General features: G+C 53.7%; 1 protein-coding gene across 1 annotated transcript; it reads left to right on the forward strand.

The window, feature by feature from the left end:
• Nucleotides 1–59: 59 nt before the first annotated feature.
• TRMT10B (tRNA methyltransferase 10B) lies at nucleotides 60–8,851 on the forward strand. The gene is made up of 7 exons (XM_054178860.1): nucleotides 60–329; nucleotides 449–573; nucleotides 5,104–5,256; nucleotides 5,924–6,002; nucleotides 6,936–7,003; nucleotides 7,283–7,406; nucleotides 8,380–8,851. Exons 1-7 carry the CDS (start codon nucleotides 194–196, stop codon nucleotides 8,484–8,486), a joined length of 792 nt encoding a protein of 263 aa, XP_054034835.1. The 5' UTR covers nucleotides 60–193; the 3' UTR covers nucleotides 8,487–8,851.
• The last annotated feature ends 1,048 nt before the right edge of the window (nucleotides 8,852–9,899 follow it).

Consider the following 9,899-nt stretch of genomic DNA (forward strand, 5'->3'; position numbering starts at 1 on the left):
GGTGGAGGTGGCGGCGCAGCGCCGGCGGAGCTCGATGGGGAGGCAGCGCTGTCTTGCGAGGCCCTCCGCTTGCTGCGGATCGAGCCCTTGGCCGTCAGTCCCGGCGCAGGGCAGGCGGGCGGCGCGGCGCCGTGCTCGGTAGGTGCCGCGGGGCAGGGCCGGCCGGGCCGGGGCGCTGGCAGCAGGAGCCCGCATGCCTGAGGCTCCGCTGCCCCCACAGCGGAACGTGCTGCGGAAGCGGAGGCGCTGGGAGCGGGTACTGGCGGCGAGGAGGAGGAAGCGGGCGCAGGAGCGGGAGAGGAGCAGGGCCCGGCGGGCCGAGAACCCAGGTAGGGGGCGGCGCGGCCCCGCCGAGAGAGGTCTGGCTGCGGGTTGGCGGGGCCCCATGGGGCCTGGGCTGCCCTCACCTTGCCCTGCCGTGTCCCCTCCCTGTTCTCTCTTTTTGCAGGGGCTGCCAGCCGGAATGGTGGCAGGGCCCTGGCCTCCCTCGCCAAGGAACGGCTTCTGGAGGCCCGGGCCTCGGGACCGCGGCTCTGCATAGACCTCGGCGTGGCTGCCCGTATGACAGAGAAGGTATGGGGGCTTTTGCATGGGTGCTGCCTGCCAGCACAATCCTTCTCATGGGTCCAGAAACCTCTCAGAGATCCAGTGGACATGCCCCATTGTAGTCGTGACACAACCTGGCAACTGATCATAGCATCATGAGTGTACCAGAGAGTGCTGGAGCCTGGCTCTTGAGATGCAGAGTAGTAGGGGTAACTCTTGCATAAGGTGTGAGCAGATTGACTACCTACTTAATCTGGTGGCCAGACTGAAGGATGAGGTTGCTAGTCTTAAAAGTGTAAGGGAATGTAGGGAAGAGATGAACCAGAAGAGGAAAGAGATAAACCAGAGGGGGAAAGATATGAACAAGAGTAAGCAGGCTCTGCAGGCTCCCACAGCAGAGGCTGGTTACCCAAAAAGCAGAGGGGAATGGGCACTGGTTCCTCTCAAAAGACACAAGGTTAAGCCTCCTTGCCTTCCCACACCTTCCCCGCTGCTCTTGAAAAATAGGTATGGGGCACTGGAGATCGAGGGTGAGGTGGTCCTGATGCCAGAGGACACACCATCTGGGGTTCTCCCTGAGGCTAAAGAGCCTAAGGGTAAACAACCTAAGGTTAAACAGACTAAGGCAAAGCAGCCTAAGGTTAAACAACCCTCCCCTGGCATCAGGACCTGCTCCCTCAAAAAAAAGAGGAGGGTAATTGTTATTGGTGATTCACTTCTGAGGGGAATGGAGGGCCCCATTTGTCGGCCAGACCCATCTCATAGGGAACTCTGTTGTCTCCCTGGAGCCCAAATTAATGATGTTACCAGAAGGCTGCCCAGGCTGGTACAGCCTTCTGACTATTATCCTTTGCTACTTATGCAGATAGGGAATGATGATGTTGTAGTCAGAACTCCCAGGGCTATCAAAAATGACTTCAGGGCCCTGGGAGATCTGGTTGAGGGGACAGGTGCTCAAATAATTTTTCCCTCAATACCCTTAGTTGCAGAAGGGAATACCACAAGGAACAGGACAGCAGCCATAATCAACAAGTGGCTTAGAGGCTGGTGCAGACAAAAGAATTTTGGGTTTTTTTATCTTGGTAAACTTTCTACTGCACCAGGCCACCTGGCAACAGATGGAGTACATCTGTCCCAGAGAAGGGGAAAGGTCACAGTATATGAGAATGGCCTGTCCCCCAAAGGTAAAAAGATTCTGGGGAGGGAACTGGCAGCTCTCATTGACAGGGCTTTAAACTAGTTTAGAAGGGGGAAGGGGCTGAAACTAGTCCCCTCAGGCAAGAGTCTGGGGGCAGTAAGCTAGGGTCAGAGGCCAAACCAGCAGCCCAGCTGCAGTGCATGTACACTAATGCACGAAGCATGGGTAACAAACAAGAGGAGCTGGAAGCCTTGTTGCAGCAGGAAAGTTATGACATAGTTGCCATCACAGAGATGTGGTGGGATAGCTCACATGACTGGAGTGCTGCAATTGATGGCTACAGGCTCTTCAGGAGAGATAGACAAGGAAGAAGGGGTGGAGGGGTGGCCCTGTACATCAGGGAGGCACTAGATGCCATTGAGCTAGAGATTAGGGACGATCAGGTTGAATGCTTGTGGGCAAGAATTAGAGGGAAGACCGGTAGGGCAGACATCCTGGTTGGAGTCTGTTATAGACCACCCAACCAGGAGGATGATGTCGACGAAGCATTCTATAGACAGCTTAAGGCTGTCTCAAGATCGCCTGACCTTGTTCTCATGGGCAACTTCAACCTGCCTGACATCTGCTGGGATCTCAACACAGCAGAGAGGAGACAGTCTAGGAGGTTCTTAGAGTGCATGGAGGACAGCTTCTTATCCCAGGTGCTGCGTGAGCCTACCAGGGGCAAGGCTATGCTTGACCTCCTCTTCACCAACAGGGAAGGGCTGGTGGGTGATGTGGTGGTCGGAGGGTGTTTAGGGGCCAGTGACCATGAAATAATAGAATTTTCGGTATTTGGTCAAACTAAGAGGGGCAGCAAGAAGACCTCCACTCTGGACTTCCGGAGGGCGGACTTCAGGTTGCTCAAGGAAATAATTCAGAGGGTTCCTTGGGAGAAAGCCCTTAAAAATAAAGGGGTCCAGGAGGGCTGGACCTGCTTCAAGAAAGAACTGATGAAGGCTCAGGAGCAGGCTGTGCCAGTGTGCCGGAAGAGGAGCCGCCAGGGCAGACGGCCAGCCTGGTTGGGTAATGAACTTTTAATAGAACTAAGGGAAAAAAAGAGGGTGTATCATCTTTGGAAGAAAGGGGAGGCAACCCATGGGATGTTTAAAGAGGTTGCTAGGGCATGTAGGAGGAAAATTAGGGAGGCAAAAGCACATTTGGAACTTAAACTGGCCTCTGCTGTGAAGGACAACAAAAAGTCCTTCTATAAATACATTAATAGCAAGAGGAAGGGCAGGGACAACCTCCACTCCTTGGTTGACATGGAGGGAAATGTTGTAACACAGGATGAGGAAAAGGCAGAGGTACTTAACACCTTCTTTACCTCAATTTTTACTAGCTGGAAAGAACGTCTACCAGACAGCTGGCCTGCAGAGCTGGCAGAAGGAGCCAGGGAGCTGCATAGTTTCCCTGTGTTCCATGAGCAAGTGATAGGAGCTCTCCTCAGCAGCTTGGACCCCCACAAGTCCATGGGACCAGATGGGATCCATCCTAGGGTGCTGAGAGAGCTGGCAGATGAGCTGGCCAAGACACTCTCCATCATTTTTCATCAGTCGTGGCTCACTGGAGAGATCCCAGATGACTGGAAGCTGGGCACCGTGGTGCCCATCCACAAGAAGGGCCGGTTGGATGAGCCAGGGAATTACAGGCCTGTCAGCCTGACCTCAGTGCCAGGCAAGATTATGGAGCAGGTCATCCTGAGTGCAATCATACAACACTTAGAGGATGGCCAAGGGATCAGGCCCAGCCAGCATGGGTTTAGGAAGGGCAGGTCCTGCCTGACCAACCTGATCTCCTTCTATGATCAGGTGACCTGCCTGGTGGATGTGGGGCAGGCTGTGGATGTAGTCTACGTGGACCTCAGCAAAGCCTTTGACACCGTTCCCCACAGCAAACTCCTGGCCAAGCTGTCAGCCCATGGCTTGGATGGGAGCACACTGAGATGGGTTAGGAACTGGCTGGAGGGCCGAGCCCAGAGAGTGGTGGTGAATGGTGCCACATCCAGCTGGCAGCCAGTCACTAGTGGTGTGCCCCAGGGACCAGTGCTGGGCCCCATGCTCTTTAACATCTTTATTGATGATCTGGACGAGGACATTGAGTCCAGCATCAGTAAATTTGCTGATGACACCAAGTTGGGGGCAGGAGTTGATCTGCTGGAGGGTAGAGAGGCTCTGCAGAGGGACCTCGACAGGATGGGCAGATGGGCAGAGTCCAAGGGCATGAGATTGAACACATCCAAGTGCTGGGTTCTGCACATTGGCCACAACAACCCCATGCAGAGCTACAGGCTGGGGTCAGAGTAGCTGGAGAACAGCCAGGTAGAGAGGGACCTGGAGGTGCTGGTCGACGGTAGACTGAACATGAGCCTGCAGTGTGCCCAGGCAGCTAAGAGGGCCAACGGCATCCTGGCCTGCATCAGGAACAGTGTGGCCAGCAGGAGCAGGGAGGTCATTCTGCCCCTGTACACTGCACTGGTTAGGCCGCACCTTGAGTACTGTGTCCAGTTCTGGGCCCCTCAGTTTAGGAAGGAGGTTGACTTGCTGGAACGAGTCCAGAGAAGGGCAACAAAGTTGATGAGCACAGCCCTATGAGGAGGGGCTGAGGGAGCTGGGGTTGCTTAGCCTGGAGAAGAGGAGGCTCAGGGCAGACCTTACTGCTCTCTACAACTACCTGAAGGGAGGTTGTAGACAGACTGATATTGGTCTCTTCTCCCAGGCAGCCAGTACCAGAACAAGAGGACACAGTCTCAGACTGCGCCAGGGGAGGTTCAGGCTGGATGTTAGGAAAAAGTTCTATACAGAGAGAGTGATTGCACATTGGAATGGGCTGTCTGGGGAGGTGGTGGAGTCACCATCACTGGAGGTTTTCAGGAGAAGACTTGATGGGGTGCTTGGTGCCGTGGGTTAGTTGTTTGGGTGGTGTTGGATTGGTTGATGGGTTGGACGTGATGATCTTGAAGGTCTCTTCCAACCTGGTTTATTCTATGTATTCTATGAATGCTTTGAGTTGGACTGGACCTTTTAAAGGTTACCTCATCCAACCCTCTCACCTGTGTGTCCCTCTGCTCCTGCTCTGCAGTGTAGAAGGAAGAGGGGGTGGCTGAGGCGAGTTGCTGGTTTATTCTATCTGCAATGGGAGACTGAGAAGATTTCCAGCCCAGCTAGAGCTGGGACATCTGAGGCTGTGCACAGCAGCTCTCTGAAACTGAGCCTCTGGTGGATGCTGGCTTCTCCTTGAGGCCCATAGGTGCTGTGCTGTGCTTTCCAGAACAGAGCCTCAGCAGATGCTGGGGGACACAGCTGTCAAGGGAGCCTGCAGGCTCTGGGTGGAGCTGTGTGCCCTGGGTCTGAGGGTCACCTGTTTGCTGTCTGTTGAAGGAGACGAGCCGCCTGGCCTCCCAGATCAGGAGACTCTACGGGGCGAACAGGCGAGCAGAGAAGCCCTTCTGGCTCTGCCTGACAGAGTTCACAGAGGGCTCGCTGATCTACAGGGAGTGCTTGCGCATGAACGACGGCTTCTCCAGCTACTTGGTAAGGCTCCCTGACTGCAGCCCTCTCTAGGCTCCTGGTGCCCTGCAGCCACAGTGCTGGCCCAAGACAAGCTGAGGTGGGATGGGATGAGAGCTGTGAGTGGTGTGGGAATACAGTTCAGTGATGGTGGTTAAGAGCACACTTTACAGCCCACAGACAATAGACGAGCTAACAGGTGATGGGGTGGTGTGTGAGGCCTTCAGATTGGAACACATTTTCATCCTGCTAGCAGAATTACTTCTCCATATGCTGTTTCTGCACCTTTTGTACTGGGGACAGGCAGGCACACCAGCTTGGTCGCAGGTCACTCATTCCTGTCCTGAGTTTCTGTATGGAGCTTACTGTGAGACCTGCATGTGTGTTCTACAGCATGATAACAGTGAGGGGAGAAACCCACCCCAGTGGAGATTTCTGAATCTCTCATTTAAAATTAGGTAATTATTGCTGATCTCCCTTTCTCAAACGACACCTAGGCATTTTGATGAGGTAAGTACTGTTCAGTGCTCATCTAGAAACATTTTCCAGTCTAAAGCCCCCTCTGCTGGGGTTCAGACACCTAAGGCAGTAGTGTGAGATCCAGAACATTTCTCTCTGTGGGAGTGGGTTTTGCTCTGGCAGATGGACTTTGGGCTGATGGGTTCCCTCTCTCCCTATCTTCATTTTTGAGATGGATACGACTCAAGAAAGCTACCTGGACCTGTTCCCTTTAGATGCAATTGTTTATCTCACTCCTGACTCAGACAACGGTAAGTATTTGACACGCTTCAGGCACAAGGGAACTAGGGCAGAAGGTTGGGGTTTATTTTGGGGTTTTTATTTCTGAGACTATGGCATGCTTCAGGTGATTGACTTCCAGGCATTTGTCTCTCAGTTGCACAAACTGTACAGTGCACGTGGTTCTGTTGCTCAGGCTCTTACTATCTCAGTCTGTTTTGACACAGTGAGGTTTCAACTGAGTGCTGTGTGAGATCTGCAGCAGACTTAACTCAAAACTGATCTGTAGACTCCGCTGTAGTTTGTAGTACCACAAAGTAGAGATGCTGTGGCAGTTCTGGATACAACCTGGTTGACATCTTTCTCTGAAATAATGCAGCAGCTATAATCTCTCTCTTGCTTACTTTACTGTTGTGTTTATTTTCTTCCTCCATTTCTAATTGGCCACATGTTCCTGGGACTGCAGGTCCCTGTCTTTTTTACCCAGGTGCCTCACTCTGATAAAGAGTCTGGCACACAAGATGGGGAAAATTTGAGGAGGAAACCTTGACAGTGGGCAGAGATCCCTGTGAGGCTGGTTGGGACCAGACTGAGCAGCTCAGCCACAGCAGAACATGGGTTACATGGAGCAGTATAGGAGACCTCTGGCCACCCTCTGCTTTCAGCCTGTGCCTGATCTCCACGTTTCACAGAATCACAGAAACATTCAGGTTGGAGAAGACCAAGTCCAGCCAATAACCCTGCTCTGCAAAGTTCACCCCCTAACCATATCCCCAAGCCCATGGCTGGGCTTTGGCAGCTGATTCTGCCTCAGAGCCCTCAGACTCATGCATGGTCTGTGGCTCCAGGGTAAAGAGTGAACTTGGCTATGACATTCTCACAGGAATAGGTTCTTCCTTGGAGAATGGGGTGGAGCAGGATTTTACTGTTGTATGGTGGTAAGCAAATGCTTATTCTGTTTCCAGTCCTTGAAGATATTGAGGCAGATAAAGTGTATGTCCTTGGAGGCCTGGTGGATGAGAGTATTCACAAGGTGAGTAGTAGCCTGTTGGAAGGTGAACATGCTGTCTGCCCTGCTCGCTCCCGAGAGCAGAGACAGGGTTGCTGCTGCCTCCATTTGAGGCACCACTGTTGAGCCAGCAGCGGTCTTCCCTCGAGGTTCTGCCTGGTTCAGCATCAGGCTGAGGGAGACTGCAGCAGTCTGTGTGTGAAGCAATCCCAGGACAGCTTTCAGCTCTGCTGCTGCTCGTCCCCAGTGATGTGCACGCTCTGCGTGTGCACGCTGGGCACCTTGTCCTTGTTGCCCTTGCAGAAGCTGACCCTGCAGAGGGCACAGGAGCAGGCCCTGCAGACAGCCCGGCTGCCCATCCGCGAGTACATGGTGAAATCCAGCAGCACCAGGAACTACCACTCGGAGACGCTGGCGATCAACCAAGGTGAGAGGAGCCCTGCCGTGCCTCTGGGCTGCAGCAGGGGCAGGCTATCGAGCACTGGAGCAGCAGTGCTTGCCAAATGGAGGGAGGTCCAGTGATGCCTCACAGGAGGAACACTGGGAGCAGTAGTTTCTCCTGGAACATTTTATCCCAGCTGCCTCTGTTTTAAAGGTCTTGTGTGCTGCTCTGCATCAGGCTTTTGATGGGGGAGCAGGACTCACAGCAACCACTCTGCACAGATCAGTGAGTGGTTTTGGGAGGTCTTAGGAGGTGGCTGCTGCTGCAAGTCAGACAAAGCCCCAGGCAGGGGAGGCCTGTTTGGCTCAGTGAAGGCTCCCACCACCAGGGTGGGTGGTCTGTGTGCTGTACCACTGATAGCTCCATGTTGCAACCACAGGCTGGACCAGGTGGTCATGCCAGCAGATGTGCCCATGCCCTTCCACCTCTGCTGGCAGTCCATGACTTTGTAATTGCCTCTGTGCCAGGGTCATGTCCTAGGCTGGCTCTAATACATTCTTACCTCTGGCATGAGGACTTTGAGGCCACCTCCATCACAAGAGGGCAGAGGAGGTGGCAGGGATCTCTGCAGAGCACCAAGCACAGCTGCAAGAGAGCACATCTGTGTCAGGGCAGGCCTCATGTAGGGACATGGCACCTGAGGAGCTGTGGTGGAAGCACAGTAGCTGTGACCCACTGGATGTACTGTGTGGAGTCAGAATAGTGATGGAAGCACCTTGCTTTAGGTGGCACAGCCTCTGCTTTTCCCAGCCAGAGGTTCCTGCAGTCATCTTTAGAAGAGTCATCTGCTCCTGCAAGAGCTGCCTCAGGCACTTACTCGTCAATCATTTGATTGGAGGCAGCGCAGACCCCATCAGCTGCTGTAGCTTGCAGGTGTTTTGCAGCCAGTTGGGTGTGTGTCACTGTGCTGGCTGCTGGCACTGCTGTCACAGCATGGCACCTCTCTCTGTCCCAACAGTCTTTGATGTTCTGTCCACTTACTACGAGACCCGAAGCTGGCCAGCAGCCCTGAAGGCTGGAGTTGCCGCTGGAAAAGGCTATGTGCTGCCGGATGCAGCGAAGTAAGGGGAAGCACCTCAGCATGACCCTGCTGCATTTTGTGATGCAAGGAGCTGTGCAGGCAAGAGAGGCAAACTCCAGACTCCAAGCCGAGGCACCAGAATGACTGTGCATAAACACCTCAGAGTAAGGACCCTGCTGAGAGTGACACATTCCACATCATCAGCACACCCCTGGAAGTGACTCTTCCCTTTGAAAAGGGAACAAAAGCCACTGGAGGCCAGTGGCCAAGGAAAGCAAGAATTTGATTTGGATTCTCTGCAGATGCTTGTTAGAGCATTTCTGACTCTGGCATCTACACTTGATCTGGGAGGGGAAGGAGAGCTTTAAGTTATTTCTTTGATCTTCATTAAACTCTTCAGTAAGGTGAAGTCAGTATTGTAAAGCTCAGTGGTGAGGAAATATAGTCAGGGCTGTTCCAGCTGGGGGCCTCAAGGTGGGAAGTGTGTCCCCAGCAGAGAGCCTGTTCACAGGTACACCATGTCCCAAGAACTTTAAACCAGAGGGCCCAAGGACTTCGTGTCCTGTGCAGATAACCTAAAGATCTGAAATGAAATGTTCAAACCTCTGTGGTGCCCTTGCAGTCACTGCCACCTGGTGTATCCTCAAAAAGTGAGGGGAGAAGCTCACTTCCTGGAGAGGTGCTGGGATTTGGCTGCACTCTGCACTGGGAGCTATGATGCATTTCATGGCTGCAGCAGAGCGAGTTTTTGATGCAGTGTGCTAACCTCAGCCACCGTCGCTAAAAACCCAGCCCTTGGGGTGAGTGACTGTGTGACCACCCATGGAAGGACTAGAAGGTCCCCTCAGGCAAATTACAATCCCCTTTGCTCACGTGCTTTCTTTTCTGCTTCCCATCAAGAGCCTCTTCCACCACCTGAGACCCTGCCAGCAGAGCCTGCAGCAGCAGCTGCTCCCAGCATTGGCTGAATTTGTGTGTGCAGGAGCCTGCAGCCTCGCTGCGCCATGGGGACTCTTCAGTGTCCCTTCATGCTCCACTTCTTAGGTTTTGCATTCCCCTGCCCCTCAGCTGCTGCTGTGCAGTTACAGGGCTGCACTCGGGCTTCACTGTAAGACGCTGCAACAGTGACAGCCTCCATGCACAGCAGCATGCATGAACCCAGACACCCAGCAGAGGGTGCTTTGGCCACCCTGTCCCTATATGGACAGGGAAGCAGCATGCCCTGGTAGCTGGCTGCCTGTGAGCAGCTCTGGGAGCCCTTGCTGGGAGGATTTGCTGGGGGCTGCTGGACTCATGTGCGTGTTCACTCTTCTGGCCGCTAGAGTCAGCCAGGCTGACTCTAGCCATGTCGTGGGGGTGCTGGAGCACTTTCTTCTGCCCTGCTGCCATTCTCTTTCACACCAATGTACAGCTGCAAGAACTTGCCCCTCTCCATCTGGAAGCATTAGAGGCTGAGC

The sequence above is a fragment of the Dryobates pubescens genome, chromosome Z (genome assembly GCF_014839835.1).
Source record: "Dryobates pubescens isolate bDryPub1 chromosome Z, bDryPub1.pri, whole genome shotgun sequence".
NCBI classification, from domain to species: domain Eukaryota; kingdom Metazoa; phylum Chordata; class Aves; order Piciformes; family Picidae; genus Dryobates; species Dryobates pubescens.

Coding starts and splice junctions, on each gene's coding strand:
- TRMT10B (XM_054178860.1), top strand. CDS start 194: ATGCCTGAGGCTCCGCTGCCCCCACAGCGGAACGTGCTGCGGAAGCGG. Junction 5,257..5,923: donor ACGGCTTCTCCAGCTACTTG/GTAAGGCTCCCT, acceptor TTCATTTTTGAG/ATGGATACGACTCAAGAAAG. Junction 7,407..8,379: donor GACGCTGGCGATCAACCAAG/GTGAGAGGAGCC, acceptor CTGTCCCAACAG/TCTTTGATGTTCTGTCCACT.